General features: G+C 45.9%; 1 protein-coding gene across 1 annotated transcript in view; it reads left to right on the top strand.

Moving 5' to 3' along the window:
* Nucleotides 1-26,336, top strand: part of DNAI2 (dynein axonemal intermediate chain 2) — a 147,557-nt gene that overhangs the window by 40,784 nt on the left and 80,437 nt on the right. The window contains exon 3 of the mRNA XM_078773584.1: nt 2,055-2,176. Within this exon, the coding sequence (XP_078629710.1) occupies nt 2,055-2,176 (122 nt within the window). The remainder of the gene's footprint in view (nt 1-2,054; nt 2,177-26,336) is intronic.

Genomic DNA, 26,336 nt, shown 5'->3' with positions numbered 1-26,336 from the left:
ACATATCTGAGTCTGTTAATAATTCTATCTCCACTCCCCTCATCTTATGATTGGAACTCCAAGCAAATCTAAAGTGAGGGGTTAATATTATAAAAGTGAGGTGTCAATATTATAAAAGTGAGGGGTCAATATTATAAAAGTGAGGTGTCAGGATTACAATAATCTTGATCTAAATAAGTCCCTTTACAATCTTGAAAAATATTTTTGAAAAGTAGAATATCCATTTGTAAATTCCATTTTTTATGTTTTTAAAATGGCCACCAAAGGTGACATAACACTATTTCTCGATAAATCCAATTCTGAAAACATTATTTTGGCCAATGTCTACAACTACGCAACCTTTCATCCTTTCAAGATAAAACACAATTGTTTAAAACATCGACCATACTATAGAGGTGCTTTGTCCTCTTGATTTGTTATTGTTTAAAATTGTCTTTAAAATTTTTAAGGGTTTCAGCCTTTCTGACAAGTCTTATATTCTAATTTAAATTTCGTGATTATCATACAAGAGAAAACAAATTGCTTGAATTGCATCTAGTTAGTGAATTTAATGTTACAAGTACACCTGCTCCCTACAGATTCAAACAGGCTCCGCACTTATTGGTTCAAATGCGCAGCCGCCTATCGCACTTGATTGGGATCATAGAAAACGGTTTGTTCATTCTCAAGGTGGACTTGGAGTGTCTCAACTCAGAGAAAAAAATTTCAAACTGTAACTAATAGGGTTATGCATCGAATAAAAGCCACAATTGGGACACATTGGTGTCAGGGGCAATATTGCACGAGCACGTCACACTTGCTGAAGACCTTTATTAGCTAAAGATCATTGCGACCTAGCTAGTGGCCAACCTCGAGAGCTAGCAAGTCGAGTCGGCTTGGGTTAATTAGTCTGCCGGGGGCGCGTTAAGCATATCATGCCTCAAGAACATTGCATTTCCTCCCTTTTTGTTTTATGTTAAACAGCAACAGCGACTGTTTAAAAAGGTAATCACACGTGTTTGTGGTCCATAATATTTTTTACTTCTGGTAGTTGTGCCCCACGAAACGCCACGATAAGCTATTTATACACGTTAACATGACATTTGTCCAAGGAGGAAAAATCCCTTTTGGAGGGAGGATATTATTAGTATTAATATTGTTTTGTAATAATATTTTAACATATTAATATTGTTTTGTAATATTGTTATTAATGAAGTCAAATATTTATGGTTTACACCATGTGTTGGCTTTCAAAAGAGTTATTTATATTCTTTATACTTAAAAAAAATAACTCCAGTAAAAAGAAAATGATGGAAAGTAGGCCTCAATGTTTTGGGCAGCATACTCCGCCCATCGACAGGAGGAAGTAACTGAAATGAATGGGAGCAGAGTTTATAAGAACTGCACCCCCCACCCCCTATGTACTGGTTATTGTGGTGTGCTGATTGGTTGTTCATTGTGTGTTGCTGATTGGCCAGTGTTGTTTTGCTCATTATGGTCCATTATCCTCGAAGTGTTTATAGCGATGTTGGTAGGTGTCTGCTTGTTAATGAGGGAGAGCCAGATATCACTAATGGGTTGTCCATTTTCTTGGAGGACTGTGTTATATAAATGTATCTCTATAGCTTCTCTGATTCTCCTTGTGTGCTGGTGGCTGATTGATGTGGGAAGTTTGCTTTCTGTCCATAGTATGCGATGATTATTAGGCTGTACATGATTGACTGTTGTTCATTTTTCCCATTCGCCTCGTTTGACTCGTTTTAAACAGCATTTAATATCATTATTGTTGTTATTACTTTTGGTATGAGAAGTGGCCTTGGTAAAACGCCATGATATGCTATCTATACACCTTAAAATGGCATATGTAAAAGGCGGAAAAGGTCCCTGGGACTGGGGGTGAGGAGGCGGGAATTAAGTCGATACAACCACCGTTCGTGTGATCCTTAATCCCCCTGGAAAGTTTGGTTGAGATTGGATAAGTGATGACCGAATGCATCATGGTCAGACAGACAGACAGACACCAAATTGTGTGTTTTGGTGTGATTGTTTTTTTATATTTCCCTTTCACAACCTAGGCATTGGAGCATTGCATCAAGCAGAACAATACTCTCTGCTTAGACAACATATACTTTGAGGGTGAAGAAGAGCTTTCCTTTGACGATGTTTATCCTTCTACAAAAACCATCAATGTTTTCAGGTTGTATTTACCACAATATGTGAATGTTGAAAAGTCACTTAAAAACAGCCTGCTTGTTACAGTATAAAAGATTAACTACAGAAACTGAGATCATGATTTTTTTTGCTTCTATTATCTTGCAGTATACTTGGTCCTTGGTTAATGTTGTAGTTACGTTGTTGAAAACCATGACGTTAAGTGAAACAACATTAAATGGATCATTTTATCCCATAAAAAAATAGACGAAATAGGTACTTTAGGTTCCTTTGCCCCCCAATAGATGCATTAGATTTCAGTAAATTCACACACTTTTCATTGCTTATTATATTCGCTATTGTACATTGTAATACAGTACTGTAAATAAATGTAAAATAAACTACAATATTGTTTAACCCTTTGAGTACGGGATTTTATTTGACAAAAATACCCCCGGTACGGGATTAATTTGCATAACGGGAATGCAACCACGTACTGACGATCTATTTGTCGGTATAGTCGTTGACGTGTAGTAACTTCATCCATACACAAAACTTTTTTGTGGGTTGCGGCACTGGACGTTATCCGTACTCAAAGGGTTAATCACCCTTCAGTAAAATAAAACAATCGACTGGTGGAGAGTGGTGGACGATGTAATAGCGAGTAATGCGTAAATAATCATGATGTTCTTTGAAGACTTGGTATCTAATTACAATAGACCAGTGTTTTTCCGCTGGCTTTTTCCAGGCTGGCGACCCACCCCTCCTGCTATTCGGTCACCGTGACCCCCTATTATCCCCTACAAGGGTTGAAAAAAAAAGACAAGAATGGGGATTTTGAAAAAAGCCCACTTTCCTGAGAAAATACTGAGTTTATTCAAATTGTTTTTTTTTAACCCAAGTGTGGAAAACGGGGCTCGGCCAATTAGTGCCAACTCTGAATACAGAAGGCTAACCCCCGCTCTAGCAGGGTAAATGGCCTTAAAATGCATGTTGTTGTTGTTGTTGTTGTTGTTGTCTGAATACAGGAGGAACAAAAAGGCTGGAACCTGGGCCATTTTTATTTCCTTTTTCACACAATTCAATTTGGGGACTAGTCTTACTCAGCGAACATCATAGCTCGCTCTCGACATCGATCAGCCTGTGTCTGGCTTTAGTTTTGATTCCTACTAATCGTGAAAATGCAAGTTCACATCGGAATGTCGTTGGGAACATCACTAGGACTTGTGTAACTACATGGCATAGACTGCTCGTGACCCCCATGGAAACCCACTCGCACTCACAGCTCCCTTGGGGGTCACGACTCACTGTTTGAGAAACCCTGCTATGGATGTTAAGTTTGGTATTCTTCTTTGCCCTGTTAAGTTGTTTGTTGTTTGCCTTCTTTGCCCTTTGCGATGTTAAGTGAGGTATATCTGTATTCTTCTTTGCCTCTTTTTATTTTTTACTTCCCACTCCTATTATAATTTACCCAAACGTAGTTCATCAAATAACCCTCCTTCATTAATTCCTCGTTTCTAAAAATAACTCATATCTCCACAAAAGTGTTCATTAAAATTTTTATTGCCTTTTCTCTATCCTTTACTTCTCCAGTCTACAAACATTTAAAAAGGTTGAATATACAGTCACGTGAAAAAGTAAGTGCACCCCATGTAAAGTTTTGACTTTTTCAACATATTTCAATATACAGCTATTTGATCTTCATTTCAACAATATTGACAGACAAAGGTGATATAATATAACAAATATCATGAAACATTTACATTTTGTAGTCCATTGGATAATTTAAATAAACATGAATGCAAATTTCGCATGTGGAAAAAGTAAGTACACCCCTACATTTATCACTACTTCAAATACCTAAAATTAGAATCAGTTGCACCAGCTCAGGTGCAAATGATTAGAACATGGTTAGAGAGGATCTTGGAGGAACCTGTCTTATTTAAACCTCAGACATTTAGTTTGGTTTGCTCTTTGTTGTTGAAGTGTGTGACGTCACCATGCGTAGATCAAAAGAGCTCTCTGAGGCCTTTAAAGGGATTTAAAAAGATCTCCAAACAATTTGAAATCAATTATTCGACTGTCCGGAAGATTATCTACAAGTGGAGAAGATTCCAAAAAACTGCCAAGTTGATCAGGCCAGGCCGCCCCAGCAAGTTCAGCCCTTGAGCAGACCGCACGATGCTGAAAGAAGTCTCTAAGAACCCCAGAATGTCATCACAGGACCTACAGGTAGCTCTTGCCACTGTTACATATTTAGGTGAATGTATGTAAATTACCATTCAGGTTGCTTATCCGTGTGTATTATATTAAGGGTTGTTGTGATGGGAGGGTCAGGAGCCCTTCAGAACCAGTGGCCGGAAACGGAAGTGGCCGGAAACGGAAGAAGAAAAGACACGAGGAGAGAAAAGGACGGTGCTTCTTCTTCCTCGCCCCGGGACGACGAGGAGGTGGAATCGACCTTACGCTGCGCGGAAAACGCGCCGTTGCGAAACGTCTGGCGAGAGGAGTTACCTGGGCGGTAAATACCTTTTGACACGTCCAGTCACCGTGAGTTCGTGCACGAAACCAAGCGTCCGGGACAGTTTGCCCCGTCTACAAAGACGCGTACGGGTCCGCACGTTGGGCCTCGCTCGCGTCGGAAGCCGCGCTGGGTTTTGCCCCGTCTACAAAGACGCGTACGGGTCCGCACGTTGGGCCTCGCTCGCGTCGGAAGCCGCGCTGGGTTTTTGCCCATCTACAAGGACGCGTAAGGGTCGCACTTGGGGGGGCCTCGCGCACGTTGGACGCCGCGCTGGGTTTGCCCCGTGGCTTGGCAAGGAGGTGCGCTGCAGCCGCGGCCCCAGTCCGAGACGGCACGTTTAGAGCACGTCCGCCCGGGGCTCGTTCAACCGCCCGTGTGCGGAGAGGAGAGACATTGACCACGGAGGGAGTCAGGAGTGGGGCTCACGTGAGGAATGTATAAGATTAAGATGGCCATCTTAGAGTTTGTGTAGATGAGTTCACATGGTTGTAATATTGAGTGTGCATTGTTGATGGTTGTTGATTGCTCAGTGAATATATTATTGATTATTCCGGATCCTTGGTGTGGGGTTTCTTCTTGACCGGAATTCATATTGATTGCGTTACGAAAGCGTATAAACCATATATCTTTCTGGCGGGGTCCCTCCCACGGTCCGGGGGTCACCAAGACCAGGTTGTTACCGGGAGGACCACGTAACAGAATTGGGGGCTCGTCCAAATTACGATTTGCGGTTTCGCAATTGGGTCTACGTCCGGGATCTAAAAGTGTATAAAATAATAAAATAATAATATTTTTGGTAATTAAAATTTATTAATTAATTATTAATTGGTAATATTTTTTTTTGAGAAATTGGGGAAAGTCTTGGGGTGAAGGTTAACAGGTGTTAACGATAGGCACCATGGCGTTTGTGGCACAGAACTTTGGGGTAACCCCGAGTGAGGCACAGTTCCGAGCGTTGCTAAAGTCGGATCTCTTGAAATTGGCCAAACATTTTAACTTGGAGGTCCGAACTAATTTGAGGAAGGCAGAGTTGCAGGCCACGGTGATACAATCTATGGTGGGATTAGGAACATGGGACGAGTTAGCCTGGGAGTGGCTACCCGAAGAACCAGAAGACGTGGAGCTCCGGAAACTGGAGTTGCAATTACGGAGCCAGGAACGGATCAAAGAAGAAGAAAGGAAAGCAGAAGAGAGGAGAGAAGAGAAACAAGCAGAGGAAAGGAGAGTGGAACGAGAACTCCAGGAAAGGTTAGCAGAAGAAGAAAGGAAAGCAGAAAAGGAAAGAGCAGAAGAAGAAAGGAAAGCAGAGGAGAGGAGAGAAGAGAAACAAGCAGAGGAAAGGAGAGAGGAAAGAGAACTCCAGGAAAGAAGAGAAAAGGAACAAGCAGAGGAAATGGAGGCCCCCGGAGGTACCCGCAGACGATGAGTGGAAAGTTCACTATCAGATTGTGGTGCCACCGCTGTACCGGAAGGAGATCTTGAGTTTGGCACATGAGACCCCTTGGGCCGGGCACCTGGGAGTGAACAAGACCTGTGACAGGATATTAGTACATTTTTTCTGGCCGGGACTGCGACGGGATGTGGCGGAGTTCTGCAAGTCCTGCCATTCTTGTCAGCTGGTGGGAAAGCCGAATCAAAAAATTCCCCCCGCCCCGTTAAAGCCAATTCCAGCTTTTGAAGAGCCATTCAGCCGAGTCATTGTGGACTGTGTGGGCCCTTTACCCAAAACCAAAGCTGGACATCAATACTTACTGACCATCATGTGTGCGTCCACCAGGTTCCCCGAGGCAGTGCCCCTGAGGAAAATAACGGCGGCAGTTATTGCAAAGGCCTTGATTAAATTTTTCACTTGGGTTGGCCTACCTAGGATCATTCAATCGGATCAGGGGACCAATTTCATGTCCACACTGTTCCAGCAAGTGGTACACCTGTTGGGGGTGGAACAAGTAAGATCCAGCGCCTACCATCCCGAGAGCCAAGGGGCCCTGGAAAGGTTTCACCAGACTTTAAAGAATATGATCCGAACGTATTGTTTTGAATGTGCCAAGGATTGGGATGAAGGGATACCCCTATTGTTGTTTGCGGCGAGGGAGTCCGTGCAGGATTCCTTGGGATTCAGCCCGTTTGAACTGGTGTTTGGACACGCAGTGCGGGGACCGTTGAAATTGGTGAAAGAACAGTGGTTACTACAGGAGTCCCGGACACCGATGAGGGAGTATGTGGCCACAGTAAAAAACCGATTGGCAAAGGCGTGTGAGGTGGCACGACGGAACTTGAGAAGGGCCCAGGGGAAAATGAAGGAGAGACATGACAAGACCTCGCAGATAAGGAATTTCAGTCCTCAGGACCGGGTGTTAGTATTGCTGCCCGTTCCAGGTCAGCCCCTCCAGGCTAGATATTTCGGTCCTTATGCAGTGGAGGAGAGGGTGAATGAGACAGACTACGTGGTGACCACTCCCGACCGACGAAAAAAGCGACAGTTGTGTCATGTCAACCGACTGAAGAAATATCATGAGAGGGAACCGGTGGAAGACGTAGTTCCTGTCTCACCGGTCGTACCAGTGACAATGGACGGAAACGCCGGTGTGAAGTTTGATAACTTGGATGACCAGGCCTGCCCCAAATTGACGAACACCGAAGTGTTGAATCATTTGGATGAGAAGTTAGGTCATTTAACAAGGGAACAGCAAGGACAACTGTCCAGCCTAATGTTCGAATTTAAACATTTGTTCACAGATGTACCTGGTCGTACGGACTTAGTATATCATGATATCGAGGTGGGGGAGGCCACTCCAGTGAAACAACACCCCTATCGGATGAACCCGGTGAAGATGGAGTACCTTCGGAAGGAGATGCAATATATGTTGGACAATGACATCATCGAACCAAGCAACAGTGAATGGAGCTCCCCATGTGTGTTGGTTCCGAAACCCGATGGCAGCTTCCGGTGTTGTACGGATTTAAAACGGGTGAATGCAGTGACCAAGACCGACTCCTATCCGCTCCCGAGGATTGACGACTGTATTGATCGAATAGGCCCAGCTAAATTTGTTACCAAATTTGACTTGCTGAAAGGGTATTGGCAGATCCCTCTTACCGATAGAGCCAAAGAAATCTCAGCTTTGGTCACTCCGAACGGGTTATATCAGTACAAGGTCCTCCCTTTTGGGTTGAAGAACGGGCCGGCGACATTTCAACGACTGATTAATAGGCTCATTGCAGACCTGGAGGGGGTGGAGGCATATCTGGATGATGTAATCATCCACACCATGACCATGGAAGACCATATTAAGCAAATCCATGCATTTTTTCAGACGATGTCCGAGGCAGGTCTGACCATCAACTTAGCCAAGAGTGAATTTGTAAGAGCACAGGTAGTGTTCCTCGGCCATGTAGTAGGGCAGGGTCAAGTACAACCAGTGACCGCCAAGGTAGAAGCTATCGATCGCTTCCAAGTCCCAAAGGGGAAGAAAGAGCTGATGAGATTCTTAGGGATGGCGGGGTGGTACCGGCGGTTCTGTAAGAATTTTTCGGATGTGGTAGCCCCTTTAACGAGTTTGTTGAGAAAGGAGACCCCATTCGTTTGGGATGGCAAATGTCAGGCGGCCTTTGCCCATGTCAAAGCGATACTAATGAGCTCTCCGGTCCTAACCGCTCCGGACTTTCAGGCACCTTTCAAGTTGGCCGTAGATGCAAGCGATGTGGGGGCGGGAGCGGTCTTGTTACAGGAAGATGAGGATGGGGTGGACCACCCCGTGTGCTACTACTCCAAAAAGTTCAATAAACATCAGGTAAATTATGCCACCGTGGAGAAAGAGACCCTGGCTCTCCTGCTAGGGCTTCAACATTATGAGGTGTATTTAGGAATCACGTCCTTTCCCATAAAGGTCTTTACGGATCACAACCCCTTAACCTTCATTCAAAGAATGAAAAATAAAAATCAGAGGTTGATGAGATGGAGTTTGGCTTTGCAGGGGTTCAACTTGGAAATTGAACATGTACGGGGCCGGGACAATGTCGTGGCGGACGCTTTGTCCAGATTGAGTTAATCTGGGGGGGGGGGGGGGGGGTTGAGTGATCTGGTTTGTTTCTCCAAATTGGCCGGTAAAGAAAGTTTTCGCTGGGTTCAAACTTTCTTTCTTGAAGGGGGGGAGTGTTACATATTTAGGTGAATGTATGTAAATTACCATTCAGGTTGCTTATCCGTGTGTATTATATTAAGGGTTGTTGTGATGGGAGGGTCAGGAGCCCTTCAGAACCAGTGGCCGGAAACGGAAGTGGCCGGAAACGGAAGAAGAAAAGACACGAGGAGAGAAAAGGACGGTGCTTCTTCTTCCTCGCCCCGGGACGACGAGGAGGTGGAATCGACCTTACGCTGCGCGGAAAACGCGCCGTTGCGAAACGTCTGGCGAGAGGAGTTACCTGGGCGGTAAATACCTTTTGACACGCCCAGTCACCGTGAGTTCGTGCACGAAACCAAGCGTCCGGGACAGTTTGCCCCGTCTACAAAGACGCGTACGGGTCCGCACGTTGGGCCTCGCTCGCGTCGGAAGCCGCGCTGGGTTTTGCCCCGTCTACAAAGACGCGTACGGGTCCGCACGTTGGGCCTCGCTCGCGTCGGAAGCCGCGCTGGGTTTTTGCCCATCTACAAGGACGCGTAAGGGTCGCACTTGGGGGGCCTCGCGCACGTTGGACGCCGCGCTGGGTTTGCCCCGTGGCTTGGCAAGGAGGTGCGCTGCAGCCGCGGCCCCAGTCCGAGACGGCACGTTTAGAGCACGTCCGCCCGGGGCTCGTTCAACCGCCCGTGTGCGGAGAGGAGAGACATTGACCACGGAGGGAGTCAGGAGTGGGGCTCACGTGAGGAATGTATAAGATTAAGATGGCCATCTTAGAGTTTGTGTAGATGAGTTCACATGGTTGTAATATTGAGTGTGCATTGTTGATGGTTGTTGATTGCTCAGTGAATATATTATTGATTATTCCGGATCCTTGGTGTGGGGTTTCTTCTTGACCGGAATTCATATTGATTGCGTTACGAAAGCGTATAAACCATATATCTTTCTGGCGGGGTCCCTCCCACGGTCCGGGGGTCACCAAGACCAGGTTGTTACCGGGAGGACCACGTAACACCACTGTTTATGTCAAAGTGCACGGGTCTACCATTATAAAGAGGCTGCACAAATTTGATCTACATGGGAGGTGTGCCAGGAGGAAACCTTTGCTGTCCAGAAAGAACATCAGGGCAAGACTAAAGTTTGCCAATGAACACCTCGGCAAAGACCAGCACTTCTGCAACAATGTGCTCTGGACAGATGAGTCAAAGGTAGAGCTATTTGGCCACAATACCAGAAGACATGTTTGGCAAAAACCAAAGACAGCATTTGAACACAAGAACCTGATACCAACTGTAAAGCATGGTGGTGGAAATATTATGGTTTGGGGCAGCTTTGCTGCATCAGGGCCTGGGCAGCTCACCATCATATAATCCACTATTAATTCTTCATTGTACCAGAGGGTGCTTGAGGATAATGTTAGGCTATCTGTCGGAAATTTGAAGCTCAACCGAAGGTGGACCTTGCAACATGACAGTGACCCGAAAAAAACCAGTAAATCCACCCAGGAATGGCTGAAAAGAAAGAAATGGAGGGTTCTGGAATGGCCAAGTCAAAGCCCGGATCTAAATCCCATCGAGATGTTGTGGGGGGGATTTGAAACGAGCTGTGCATGCAAGAAACCCCTCAAACATCGCACAGCTGAAAGAATTCTGCATTGAGGAGTGGGCAAAAATTTCTCCCAGTCGATGTCAGAGACTGGTAGACCGTTATAAGAAACGCCTACTTGAGGTTGTTTCTGCCAAAGGGGGCAATACCACCTATTAGAGCCAAGGGTGTACTTACTTTTTCCACATGCGAAATTTGCATTTATGTTTATTTAAATTATATAATGGACTACAAAATGTAAATGTTTCATGATATTTGTTATATTATATCACCTTTATCTATCAATATTGTTGAAATGAAGATCAAATAGCTGTATGTTGAAATATGTTGAAAAAGTCAAAACTTTACATGGGGTGTACTTACTTTTTCACGTGACTGTGTATACACGAGGGCCAGTCAATAAGTAACCTGAAAATGGCGATATTAATTCGAGAATATAATGTGTGTAGTTGTAGACAACATACTGTATGTTACATCTATGGGTAAGAGTCATGTCTTCCCTGTTTTATATCTGGCATCATTGAGCGTATGACGTCAGTAGAGCAGTTTCAAAATGGCGACTCCCTTAGAAGCATGCACCAGGGAGGAGCAACGTTCTGTTATCCGTTTCATGGGAAGTAAAGGTGTGAATCCCAGTGAAATCCATCGCAGAATGAAGATGCAATATGGTGACGCATGTTTATCGCTGCAACGACTGGGACAGGAAGTTTAAAAGTAGAGTGCCCAGTGTGGCAGACGCTGCTCGCTCGGGCCAGCCTCACACAGCCGGCGCACCAGAAATGATTGCAGGAGTTGAGCACGTGCTAAGGGAAAACCGTCGCATTACGCTGGATGAAATGGTCTCCGAATTGAACATTAGCCATGGTTCAGCACACGATATCATTCACAACGTGCTGGTGTTCTGCAAAGTGTCTGCAAGGTGGGTGCCTATAAAACTCATACCCGAACTGAAAGAAAAGCGAGTGGATGCATGTGAAGAACTTCTACGACATTACGAAACAGAAGGCCACACTTTCTTCCAGCATGTTGTGACTGGGGATGAAAGCTGGGTCCACTACTTTCAGCCAGAAACAAAGAGGGCAAGCAAAGAATGGCGCCATTAAACTTCACCGAAGCTTTAAAAATTCCGCACACAGCCGTCCACTGGAAAAGTGATGCTGACGCTATTCTGGGATAGCCGAGGCCCACTTGTAGAGCATTACATGCCCAGAGGGACCACAGTCATCAGTGCATCATACTGCGTCCTCCTTAAAAAATCATCTGAAACCAGCAATCAGATCAAAACTTCGTGGACAACTCGCTACCGGTGTTTTGCTGCAGCATGACAATGCTTGGCCCCATACTACCCACGCTACAGCTGCAACAATCAAGGACCTGCATTTTGAGTGTCTTCCTCATCCACCATACTGGCCAGACCTCGCCTCTTCGGATTACCACATATTTGGGCCACTTAAAGAGGCGCTTGGTGGAACCACTTTCCGATCTGACGAAGAGGTGCAAGAGGCGGTGCACGAATGGCTACAAAAGCAGCCCAAAAAAAAAAATTTATTGAGGAATCCAGGCCTTAGTAAAGCAGTGTAAAAAATGCATTGAATGCAATGGAGATTATGTTGAAAAATAACAGTTGTTACACACGTACGTGCAATAAATAAATTGTGAAAAATATTGCAAGGTGACTCATTGACTGCCCATATATATATATATATATATATATATATATATATATATATATATATATATATATATATATATATATATATATATATATATATATATTGTTACGGTTTTCCGCCGCCCTTTCTACCCTTACCAAGGGGGGATTAAGCCCCTTGTTCTTTCTGGGCCAGCATAACCGAGGCTTGAAACGCCCCTTCCGGGCAAACGCAAAGTAGGGTTTCGCGACGAGTCTCGCACGTACCTAAATACCTGCGCCGCCACGAAAGCGGGGAACCAAGCCTTGCACGAGCCACGTGTAATTTGAGTACACCAAGCGAATTGCGTACCACGTGGTCCGTGCAGTTTTCTAGTATTGGGACCCGATTCGAGCAGTTCTATTCGTACCACGCTTAGTCAATGATGGAAGGGACGAGACGGTCGAATAAAGGAATAACAGGATTTAATTACTATTATTTACACAATGTACTATTCGGTAGAAAGCAGACACAGAGCAGAACTTAGTCAGTCTTATATAAACCCAGACAGGGGCCCGATCAAACTCACAAAGGGGAATTGCAGGCAGGATGATGTTCACGCGCTGCCTTTGTCGTCCAGGAACGGCAGCCCGGCGTGCTCTCCGCGGTCCCAGCAAGTCCCACGAAGATGGCAAGCAGGTGGTGGAAAAGGGTCCTCGTAGCGCGTCTTGCGAACAAAAGGCAGCAGATGAGGCAGGAAGGTGGGAGGGAATGTACGCATCTCTCGGCGGCTTTTCACAGCGCGTTGAGTCACCGGCGCGCTATCACTCGCGTAACCCAATGCAATAGAGGCTCGGCCTCAAGCTCAACCAAGCGTCACTTTAATACGAGCGCTTATACTTGGTTCATGCGCGTCTTTTCTCCGAACTCGTAACTCTCATCAATACACGCCTCTCCGATAGCTCAATGCACAAGCTCACCTCTCCCCGAACTCCACTGCTCGAACTCACCACACTCAACTGCTCTGCTCACCGAACTGCTCGACTGACCGAACTGCTGTGCTGCTCTCCAGCTCATCACTCACCGAACTCCACTGCCGGTAACTGACCGCACTCCTCTCACTGCTCATGGGGGCTTTGCGCAACGGGTTATATGGACACGCCCTGAGCCCTCTCGAACGTTCCAACCACACCCTGTGACGCATTGCCGCGGCCACTCCCTGTGAGCCCTGTTTGGTGGCTTGCGCTTACCGTCAGCTTCTTCGCCGCCCTCATTCGGTCCCGACTCGACCTGCCAGGCCTGCCTCGTGTTAATTCGCACCAAAAAGCCAAAGGCAGCACAAGGAGGCGTAGGCGGCATAAGGCAATGCAACAATGAAGGACCTACTCTCATTATCCTACTCAACGCAAAACTAACACAGGAAAAGGACTATGCTCGCAAATACTAAGAGATAACTGCACTATCGTGAGGCTGCATGTTGTAATGTGATTAAACTATGAGGGGGAAATTTAACCTTTATTGTACAAAACTCAAAACTGCAACACTACCCCTCTCCCTCGTCAGACTCGTCCCCGAGTCGAACCTAACAAAAATGGAACGACTGGTTTTGAGAATGATCTAGAAAATTAACTTTTACTTTTACATGTGACATACAGATGTGGTTCCCTCTAACATTTACTCTGACCCGTGGGTGCGACAGTTTTAAAACACTAAATATGTACCGGGTACCCCCCCCCCCCCTCCTGCGTTGAGTAGCTAATCTAACAGAATCACGCCCACAATTAACCGAATCCAGAATTTGTCAAACTAAACATACAGCCGGTGGGCAGCATTTTTATATACAAGCACAAAAACAACCTTATTTACAATTCTATGACCCAGGACCTGTCCTTTTTAAAAAAGAAGATTGGAGGGGAGAGAAAGCACAGCAAAACACAAAACACACTCATCATCTAAACATTTGCTGCTTGCTTCTTGCATCTTGCTTCTTGCATCTTCTGTGTGCATATATCAAACCGGCTAGCCCCCGGACCGGCATACAGGCCATTTCTGCTCTTCAGGGCTAACGAAACTTCCAAATATTCCCGTCCCTAGCACACCATAATAAAAAAAATGCCAACAAATGTGTTCATTTTATTTCTCTGCCAGGCAGGGCCAACCCTATGTGGTCCGACTGCATGACATTGATGCCACTCAAAACAAGTGGTCCGAAGATGCAAGGTGATGATGCAGCAAGGTGCTGCACAGCTGAGGTGTAAGGCCAAAAAACCTGTGGTCCATAATTGTGTGTGGTGCAGCAAAGTGTTTGTGGCAGCAAAGTTACAACACAGGCATATGGCAGCAAAGTGCTGCGCAGTTCGGCTGCACAGATGTAGCAAAGCGCAGCAGGGAATGCTGCACAGATATAGAAAGCTGCAGCAAGATGCTGCACAGGTCGATGGTGCTGCACAGTTCCACCTCCAAAATGGTCCTGGTGTGGGGGGAAGACAAAGCATGACCCACAAAATGGAAAGGGGGCAAAGGTACACAGCAAAACAAGGTAATGCAGCACAAGGGGCGCGGAAGAGCGAGCGGAGCAGGCTCGTCCCTATCCGTCCGTACCCCCCAACGTCGCTTACACTACCCTAGCCCTTTTGGTATTTACAATTCGTCTCTACGTCTTGTCTCCCATATCCCCCTCTACTCCAAATTCGTCTCCCAATCCCTTCCAGGAAGGAAGGAATGGAACAACCACAATGTCTCATTACGTCCTGATGCATCTCACTTACTCAAATCAGCTCACTTGGTCCTGGTGTGGAGCTTCGTCCTCCTTGGTGAATGGCGGTGGATGGCGCGAAGGGATTTCGCATCCTCTAACTACTCTAATGACATTTACTTTTAAACTACCCGGGGTCGTACCCTGCCAATCGTCCATCTTTAAACTAGGTGGTACCAAAAACCGAATTCCCATTGTCCACCCTGTGATGCTCTTCAAAATTTGGGCCTCACTCCCACTGAATTTTCATACTGTGCCCTTGCACAATTTCGGGGCTGGGTCATGTGGCTCCACTAGCAGGTCCAACTACCTGCGCACCTCCGCCACTGAAGTCGCCACCTGAGCTTACCTGCTCCTGCGACTACCTAAACTGGGGAAGGCCCTTCCTGGCACTTTACCCCCTGATGCCCACCTTGGCATTTGCCAACCCAGGTCCTTCCCTTGGATCCTCGGGCCCCACTCAACAACTCACAACTACCATAACTGGCTCCCAGAGCCTACCTGTGGCCTCACCTGGCCGACAAACTACCAGTGGCGGAGTGCCCCAATAACCATACGCACCAATTCAACCACACGACCAGCCATTCACTGACTCATGCACCCTCCAAAGCACTATTTTGCCACTACCTGCACCACAGGTGTCAATATCCATAAAAATTTACCTGAGCCCTCTACCTGACTTTACACTACCCACCCCGGGCTTTCGTGAATGGGTTCCATCTCACCCCATTCACTCCTGCGCACCATGCATTCCACACCTTTTATTCCCACACCAAGCATTTCACACCATTTATCTTGCACACCATTTATTTCGCACACCACTTTTCTCGCACATCTTTTGTGCTCGCACACCTCTTTCCATATACTTCAACACAATTCCTTTTGTTCTCCATACACAATTCCTCAAACACTACTAAACAATTCCTCACACACACAGCATCATCTATCTAACTGCTTTTCCCCTAAAACTCGTGCTTCCCTGTCATCCCTTTACACTATGCACTCCCTTCGTCATTAACATCCACCTAAGCTACCTACGTCCCCTCTATAGTTCAGATGTCACTACTTAAATCTCATGTCCCTACAGTCTTCAAATTCCCTATCATTATCCTAGCCCCCCCTCGGCTAGCTTCGGTGCCCCATGGAGGTAACCATTGGTGCTCCCCCCCCCCCCCCCCATGTGCCTAACACTGCCACCCCCCTAATCTAATGCTCATGGGCCCTGGTCGTGTGAGGAATGGTCAAACTACCATTCCCCCATGCAGGGTACACTATCCTCATCCGTCCACTATACTTGAGCCTCTCCGTGTGGAAATACGTCGTCATCACGGCTCGGCTTCGAAAGGCCGAGCGATCCATGCGGTTGGTTAGTCACCTGTATGGGGTGTCCGTCGGGCATTTTCGATCCAGGGGAGGAGGCATGGATAGGCCAAGGTGCAGGGGCCCATCTCGGCGTGGGGCCTCACGGTCCCATGCACGATGGGCCCAACCGCCCACGGTCGGAGCACCGCACTCGCCAAGGTGCCCGGCTCCGAACTCTCCTACCTCCCCTTGAACCTCGCCGATTGTCTTTGCCGCCACGGCGCGGCACCAACCATACAGGGCGGGGGCCGGCACAGGTCGTGCACAGCGGTCCTTGGGAAACGGCCGCGACATCGATCCCCGCCTGTCCCTGCCACACACAACTCACCGAGGGCTCACGTCGGCTATCCGTCGCGCTAAACGCTACCCCGGTCGGTGTCGATGCTTGAGCCGCGTTCTCACCACTCGCGACCCACTCCGCACTCGCACACCTAAGCATCCTCACGCCTTCCATACACTCCGCTACCGCACACTCTCCTTCCACATTCTCTGGTGTGCATTCTCCCTCGCAAACCATACTCGCACCTGCACACCTAGGCGCACTCATACCTTCCACACAATCCATTACACACTCTTCCTGCACACAGTCTGTAACACCCACGGGTGTGCACTCTCCTGTTGCACACCCAATCATCACACACTTTTTCTCCACGCACTCTTCTCGTGCACACTCTCTCATTACATACTCGGTAACACCCACGGGTGTGCACTCTCCTGGTACACACCCAATCACCGCACACTTTTTCTCCACGCACTCTTCTCGTGCACACTCTCCCGTTACCGCACACTCTGGCGCACACTTTTCTCTCTCACACCTGCGCTCCGGTGCACACTTTTCTCTCACATGCGCACCAGTCGTCCTCGTACACCGCACAATGGACCTTCCACGACCGCCCGGGTTTCGTCTCTGCCCCAAGCGTGCCAAAAACCCATTCACGCCAAACACATTCGCGCCAAAATTCCTACTCACCTGGGGACCTCTTTTCCCGCCAGCACCTGCAAACTTTACATTTGGTTAGCATGCCCGACATCACGATGCAAATACAAACTTTGGGTGCATTCCATTTCTTCCCTCTGTGATTCATGTTCTGACTCTGCCGTCTCTTCGGCCCCAATTGTTTCTGTTTCTAGCTCGACGAATGCCGGCGCGCATGAAATTTTCTTTTCCAATTCGCCGATTGTCGGTTCCTCTCCACTCCGTGTCGCGACTTCATTATCCCCGGTCAACCTGGCCATGCTCTGCTCAAGCTCGCGCCCCACGCGTTCCTCACATCGTGTCACCTCGTCGCGTACCAAGGCGACCTCCCCGCTCAACCTGCGCCCAATGTCCTCCCCCAATTTTTCCACATCACATCTGGATCCCTCCCTCATCTTTTTTAATGTCTCCCCTCGGGTGTCCATTCTTTCATTTATTTTATCCATGTTACTATTTATTCCCCGAATTTCATCCTTTTGGGCACCAATGGTTTCTTTCAATTCGCTCTTCATTTCTTCCATTTCCTTGGTGGATTTGTCCCCCATTTCTTTTGTTTCTTTGATGGATTTGTCACTTTGGGCGTCCATTTTCACATTCAGTTCGCCCTTGTTACACCTTGCTTTGTCCCTCATTTCTTTCATTTCTGCCCTTGATTTGTCCCCCTCCCTTTTTGTGGATGCCATGAGTTGAATCATGAGTGCATACAGGTCCGAAACCGCTGGCACCGCGGGCTCGGCTCTCGCCGCCACGTGTGAGGCGCCGCCATTTTCTTCGCCAGCTACCGCCCCCTCATCAATTTCCTCCTCTTCTACCAACTCTTTCTGTGGGTCCTGGGTCATTAATTCTTCCTTATCATCTACCCCCACCGGCATTCGGCCGTCTTGGCTAGCCATGGTACGAATATAAAATTTTGGATTTAAAAACTAAATTTCGGTCGCTCGTAATTTTCGAGTACATGAAGCACACTCCCGGTCCAATCCCACTCCTGACACCAATTGTTACGGTTTTCCGCCACCCTTCCTACCCTTACCAAGGGGGGGATTAAGCCCCTTGTTCTTTCTGGGCTGGCGTAACCGAGGCTTGAAACGCCCCTTCTGGGCAAACCCAAGTAGGGTAGTCTCGCACGTATCTAAATACCTGCGCCGCCACGGAAGCGGGGAACCAAGCCTCGCACGAGCCACGTGTAATTTGAGTACACCGAGTGGATTGCGTACCACGTGGTCCGTGCAGTTTTCTAGTATTGGAACCCGATTCGAGCGGTTCTATTCGTACCACGCTTAGTCAATGATGGAAGGGACGAGACGGTCAAATAAAGGAATAACAGGATTTAATTACTATTATTTACACAATGTACAATTCGGTAGAAAGCAGACACAGAGCAGAACTTAGACAGTCTTATATAAACCCAGACACGGGCCCGATCACACTCACAAAGGGGAATTGCAGGCAGGATGATGTTCACGCGCTGCCTTGGTCGTCCAGGAACGGCGGCCCGGCGTGCTCTCCACGGTCCCAGCAAGTCCCGCGAAGATGGCAAGCAGGTGGTGGAAAAGGTTCCTCGTAGCGCGTCTCGCGAACAAAAGGCAGCACATGAGGCAGGAAGGTGGGAGGGAATGTACGCGTCTCTCGACGGCTTTTCACAGCGCGTTGAGTCACCGGCGCGCTATCACTCGCTTAACCCAATGCAATAGAGGCTAGGCCTCAAGCTCAACCGAGCGTCACTTTAATACGAGCGCTTATACTTGGTTCATGCACGTCTTTTCTCTGAACTCGTAACTCTCATCAATACGCGCCTCTCCGATAGTTCAATGCACAAGCTCACCTCTCCCCGAACTCCACTGCTCGAACTCACCGCACTCAACTGCTCTGCTCACCGAACTGCTCGACTGACCGAACTGCTCTGCTGCTCTCAAGCTCATCAGTCATCACTCACCGAACTCCACTGCCGGTATCTGACCGCACTCCTCTCACTCCTCGTGGGGGCTTTGCGCAACGGGTTATATGGACACGTCCTGAGCCCTCTCGAAGCCTGAGCCCTGAGCCCTGAGTGTGGCATCACCCTGTGACGCATTGCCGCGGCCATTCCCTGTGAGCCCTGATTGGCGGCTTGCACTTACCGTCAGCTTCTTCGCCGCCCTCATTCGGTCCCGACTCGACCTGCCAGGCCTGCCTCGTGTTAATTCGCGCCAAAAAGCCAAAGGCAGCACAAGGAGGCGTAGGCGGCATTAGGCAATGAAACAATGAAGGACCTATTCTCATTATCCTACTCAATGCAAAACTAACACAGGAAAAGGACCATGCTCACAAATACTAAGAGATAACTGCACTATCGCGAGGCTACATGTTGTAATTGGACTAAACTATGAGGGGGAAATTTAACCTTTATTGTACAAAACTCAAAACCGCAACAATATATATATATATATATATATACACATACATACATACATACATACATACATACATATATATATATATATATATACACATACATACATACATGCATATATATACATACATATATATATATATATATATACACATACATACATACATGCATATATATACATACATATATATATATATATATATATATATATATATACATACATATATATATACATATATATGTGTCACGCTACCAGATTCTTGTACGAGATGCTCAAATTATGGATTTCGAGTTATACCTGCAGCATTAAAGTACCAACCCTGTACCTTCATAAAATAGCAGGGTTGGTCAAATTGGGCAATTACAAATTCATTAAAACAAAAATTTAAATATTCATGTGTTCCCCAAAATGTCAAGTTTTTCAACTTTTCATGCCAGGAAATCTAGAAAATTTCGCTAAAAATACCAACCAGTAATTTACAATCAGAATCAATTTCTAGGGTTTAAAGGTTTTTTTCAAGCATGATGTTGGACAAGTAAAGTAAATAAAAGTACCATAAGAGTTATTGGCCGAGTGCCAATTATTTTTTTAGCACCTTGCCAATATTCTGTATTTTTCACTTTTTTCCGAGCAAATAAGTTGTGACCAGCACTGATTTTAATTGGAATTTATGGGAAACAAACACGCACATGTTTCTTCTAATACTGCTGTATTTATTATGTACAGCATAATCTGCATTGAATCTTCAAGCATAATCTGCATTGCAACTGTACACAAATACTGTAAATCATCGCCCGCCATCTGTACGCTAGCCCAAGCTCTCATGCCAAAATATCAAGGCAAAATGACGAGTAGGCCTACATGGATAGAATTTTCACACACATGTTTGGTGAAGCCCCATTTACAAGACGTATGTACAAGACTAGTCAACCGTTGACTACCTGATGGTGCGTAGGCGAGATAGGGGGCACCTCCGGGACACAAAGGTGATCCCGGGGGAGGAGGCTGTTTCACAGCACCACTTGGTTGTCTGCGACATAAGGGTGAAAGGTGCGAGGAGAGCTCGGCGGGTGAAGTACCAACCGAGAATGAAGGTGTGGAGGTTGAAAGAGGTGACAGTAAGGGAGACATTAAAAGAGAGGCTGAGTAGGGTCGAGGATGATGTGGTTGAGCTTGAAAGTGGTTGGATGTCAATGAAAGCTAGTCTGTTGGGAGCCGTTGGGGATGTATGTGGATGGACAAAAGGACCACCGAGGCACTCGGAAACATGGTGGTGGGATGATGAAGTTGGAAAGAGGATTGACGAGAAGAGGAAGAAGTTCAAGGAGTGGCAGAAGGCGAAGGGTACGGGAGCAGAAACAGCAGAGCATGAAAGTTATAAGGCAGCCAGGAAGGCTGCAAAGAAAGAGGTAGCAAAGGCGCAGGAGGCATGCAGGAAAATGTTCGGAGAACACTTGGATTCGGAAGAGGGTCAGAAAGCAGTATTCAGGATTGCAAAGCAGATAGCGAAAGAGAGGTGTGATGTGATGGGGGTGAGTTGCTTGAAGGATGAAGTGAGACAAATCGTTGTCGACCCAGATGGAATTAAAGGAAGATGGAAAAGATATATGGAAATGCTGTTGAATACAGAGAATGAATGGGATGGCAACATAGAGAGTAACCCAGTTTTAGGACCGGCAGAGAGAATAACTGAGAAGGAAGTTGAGGAAGCGATAAAAGCAATGAAGGGTAGAAAAGCGGGAGGGCCGAAGGGAGTTATGGGAGATATGTTGAAGGCAGCAGGAAGTTGGGGTGTGAAGAGAATGACAGAGATCTGTAATCTGGTGGTGAAAGAAGGCTGCATTCCAGTGGATTGGGAGCTGAGTACCCTCGTCCCTCTATACAAGGGGAAAGGTCACCCTCTGGAGTGTGGCTCGTACCGAGCAATAAAGTTATTGGAGCATGGAATGAAGGTATTGGAAAGGGTGTTGGAGAGGAGGATAAGGAAGAAAGTGAAGATCGACGAAATGCAGTTTGGATTTATGCCAGGAAGAGGAACAACAGACGCGCTTTTCATTGTGAGACAGTTGACGGAGAAGTACATGGAGAAGAGGAAGAAGTTGTTTCTTGGGTTTGTTGATCCAGAGAAAGCACTCGATAGGGTTCCACGCAAAGTATTGACATGGGCATTGAGGAAGTTAGGAGTGGAGGAATGGTTGATCAGAGTAGTGATGGCAATGTACAAAAGAGCGTGCACAGCTGTAAGGACGAAGGACGGGAACAGTGGTGAGTTTGAGGTGAAGGTGGGAGTGCATCAGGGGTCGGTACTAAGTCCACGACTATTTGTAGCTGTGATGGAGGTGTTGGCTCAGAACGTAAAGGAGGGTTTACCGTGGGAGTTGTTGTATGCAGATGATCTGGTGTTGATTGCGGAAAGTATGGATGGACTGAAGGAAAAGATGAACAAGTGGAGTGAATATCGGAAAGACGAAGGTGATGGCAAGTGGTAAAGCATGTGGTGAGGTGGAAAGAACTGGGAAGTGGCCCTGTGCTGTGTGTAGGAAGGGTGTCGGAGTGAACCCCATTCAATGTACAATGTGCACTGAGTGGGTTCATCAAAAGTGTAGTGGTCTGAGAGGGTCATTAACCAGTGTGGCAGCTACATTCAAATGTAAGGTGTGCACAGAGGGAGCTGCAGATGGAGGAAATGTTGAGTTGGATCTTGGAGGCGGCGTGAAGCTGGAAGGTGTGAAAACATTTTGCTACCTCGGAGACATGCTGAATGGAGAAGCTGGATCTGACTCGGCAACGGTTGCTCGAGTGAGATGTGCATGGAAGAAGTTTCGGGAACTGAGTGGCGTGCTGATGATGGGAGTGTCGTTGAAGCTGAAGGGAAAGGTGTATGCTGCATGTGTGAGAAGTGTTATGATTTATGGGAGCGAGACATGGGTAATGAACGTAGAGCAGCAACGAAGGTTGGAAAGGGTGGAAATGCGAATGGTTCTACGGATGTGCGGAGTATCGTTGAGAGAGAGGAAGACAAATGATGAATTGCGAAAGATGATGGGAATAGAGCCTGTGATTGATGCTGCGAAGAGGAACAGGTTGAGATGGTTTGGTCATGTGTTGAGGAAGGATGAAAGTGACTGGTTGAGAAGAGTGATGGAAATTAATGTAGAAGGAGGTAGAGGATGGGGAAGACCGAGAAAGACTTGGCTAAAGATGGTGGAAGAAGAAATGCGGGCAAGGGGGTTAACAAGGAGAGATGCAGAAAATAGGGCAAAATGGCGAAGATTGTCATGGGGACCCGCAAGGCTAACCCCCACTCTTGTAGGGAAAATGGCCTTTAAAATGCATGTTGTTGTTGTTGTTGTATGTACACTAGGCTTGACTTATCCATGAAGGACAAGAAATGCATGTGGCATCAAACTACTTACACTTGAAAACCCCACGGGATATTAAGTTGGCAGCCAGAAGTGTGATTCAAAGGTCAAGTCATTATCTTGTGAGCCTAATTCACAAAATACATACAAGTACAGCATTGTTCAGTAAACGATATTCTTTGTCCAGTATATGAATAAAATATCATGCACACTGGGTGCACAGCACTGAGCAGCATGTACAGGTCTTATCAATTGCACAAACTATGATGACTGTCTCAATCATTTATCAGTCACGTATCAGTATTATTCATTATCAGTATCATTCATCATTATCTAAACAAACACGTGTAGCGACTAGCGCACCACCAGGCGACTGTTGCCGCGGAATCGCGGAAAATGACCGTCGAGTCCGAAGCAAAATTCAGGCTTCAACGGTCATAACAGGTAATGCCACTGTCATAGAACGAAAGATCGTTTATTTTTCTGTCGATGGGTGAAATATAAGACGAAACTGTGTCCAATAAAGGTATATTTACCGAAGTTTATTGCTGATAAACGATCAATCCGGAAGCGAAAACGGTGAAACACGCGGCGCCGCCTTTCAACGACGTTTATACGCAGTAGATGATTAGCGCATCTGGTACAATAATCTGGTAGCGTGACATATATATATATATATATATATATATATATATATATATATATATATACACATACATACATATATATATATATACATACATATATATACACACACTACATGGCCAAAAGTATGTGGACACCCCAACATCACATCCATATGTGCTCGTTGAACATCTCATTCCAAAATCATGGGTATTAATATGGAGTTGGTCCCCCCTTTGCTGCTATAACAGCCTCCACTTTTCTGGGAAGGCTTACCACTAGATGTTGGAACATTGCTGTGGGGATTTGCTTCCATTCAGCCAGCCACAAGAGCCTTAGTGAGGTCGGGCACTGATGTTGGGTGATTAGGCCTGGCTCGCAGTCAGCGTTCCAATTAATCCCAATGGTGTTCGATGGGGTTGAGGTCAGGGCTCTATGCAGGCCAGTCAAGTTCTTCCACACCGATCTCGACAAACCATTTCTGTATGGATTTCGCTTTGTGCATGGGGGAATTGTCATGCTGAAACGGAAAAGGGCCTTCCTTAACTGTTGCCACAAAGTTGGAAGCACACAATCGTCTAGAATGTCATTGTATGCTGTAGCGTTAAGATTTCCCTTCACTGAAACTAAGGAGCCTAGCCGGAACCATGAAAAACAGCCCCAGACCATTCTTCCTCCTCCACCAAACTTTACAGTTGGCACTATGCATTCGGGCAGGTAGCGTTTTCCTGGCATCCACCAAACCCAGATTTGTCCGTCAAACTGCCAGATGGTGAAGTGTGATTCATCACTCCAGAGAACGCATTTCCACAGATCCAGAGTCCAATGGCGGCGAGCTTTACACCACTCCAGCCGATGCATGGCATTGCGCATGGTGATCTTAGGCTTGTGTGCGGCTGCTCGGCCATGGAAATCCATTTCATGAAGCTTCCGACGAACAGTTGTTGTGCTGACGTTGCTTCCAGAGGCAGTTTGGAACTCGGTAGTGAGTGTTGCAACTGAGGACAGACGATTTTTACGCACTACGTGCTTCAGCAATCGGCGGTCCCATTCTGTGAGCTTGTGTGGCCTACCACTTGGCAGCTGAGCTGTTGTTGCTCCGAGACGTTTTTACTCCACAATAACACTGAGCTCTTCACTATGGCCTATTCTACTGCCAATGTTTGTCGATGGGGGTTACATGGCTGTGTGCTTGATTATATATACCTGGGTGCAAAGGGTGTGGCTGAAACAGCCGAATCCACTAATTAGAAGGGGTGTCCGCATACTTTTGGTCATGTGTGTGTGTGTGTATATATATATATATATATATATATATATATATATATATACACACACACATTGATCTAAGGCTAATGGAGGAGCTGGTACATGTATCACATTCAGGACGAAGACATCAAAATACATCAGTGTACTTTTACATAATTTTCAAGGACATTATTAGACAATGGAGAAGTAGGGACTATAGGATATGGACCTGGGCTTCTTGCATCATCAGCCGAGGGTTCAGATTTTGCATATCAGGCCTGCTCTCATTTCATTTGTCAGATGCTGACTTGATTTTCTTTCATTGCGTAAGCTGAGCAACATCAAGTGCTTGACTTGCCTTGGGGATGTTATTTTGGGTCCTCCTGGCCATTTATTGTCTTATACCGAGCCAGTTTATTTCAGGCGTTGCAAAGTGTACCTTACACTATTGCAGGAGATCTTAAGCTTTTCTGCTATTTTCTTCATAGTATGCCATTATTCTTGCAGAGTTTGGATCTTCACGGGCTTTTCTGATGAAAGTTGCTTCCTTGGTGTCATTCTGACCCCATTCATAGACTTTCAAGCAAGGGAACAAGCTGATAAAAACTAATTTCACTTATTCGTTAATTTGCAACTTTTGTTGTCGTTTCATGTAATTCACATTCATGTAACTGGTGTTTGTAACTTCCATAAATTTATTGTTATTTACTGGACAAAAATCCACAATCTGTTTCTTGCATATATTATTTGTGGTAAGTGTATATTACTCGCACATGGTAATGTAATATGTACAGAAAAAATAAAACGTTTTCAATTTCCTCTTTTATATTACAAGATATACTTTAAAGTAACTGTGATATTAAAATTACTTTCACAGACACTTAAATTCTTATCTATCTATATTGCACACTTCTAACTTCCCACAGATGTTTAATGTGGAGTAGCACCACAATGGTGAAAATACCGTACACATTTTCACAACACTGAGGTTTGTGCGAGTGGCGGACATCTATATATGTATGTATGTATGTATGTATGTATGTATATATGTGTGTATGTATGTATTGGATTGGATATATGTGGGAGAATTATGCACCCAGACTGGGACTTGAACCAAGGTCCTCTGGTGAACTGTACTAATGCTGTAATTGAACTATCTGGGCAACCAGTGGGTTGCCAAGATAGCTCAGATGGCAGAGCACTGGTATGGTTTACCAGAAAACCTTGGTTCGAATCCTGGTCTGGGCACGTCCTTTTTCCTAGATGTATTGATTGGATATTTGCAGTCCTGTTCATCTATATACAGTCACGTGAAAAAGTAAGTACACCCCATGAAAAGTTTTGACTTTTTCAACATATTTCAACATACAGCTATTTGATCTTCATTTCAACAATATTGATAGATAAAGGTGATATAATATAACAAATATCATGAAACATTTACATTTTGTAGTCCATTGTATAATTTAAATAAACATAAATGCAAATTTCGCATGTGGAAAAAGTAAGTACACCCCATGAAATGTTTTTAAAATCTTTTTAACATATGTAGACATATCAATATTTGATCTTCATTTAAACAGTATCTATAGATAAAGGTGATCTAATTGAACA

Source organism: Myxine glutinosa, chromosome 3, assembly GCF_964187855.1.
Source record: "Myxine glutinosa chromosome 3, kmMyxGlut1.1, whole genome shotgun sequence".
NCBI lineage: Eukaryota > Metazoa > Chordata > Myxini > Myxiniformes > Myxinidae > Myxine > Myxine glutinosa.
The sequence above is the reverse complement of the archived record's forward strand: the minus strand, read 5'-3'. Positions and strand labels throughout refer to the sequence as shown.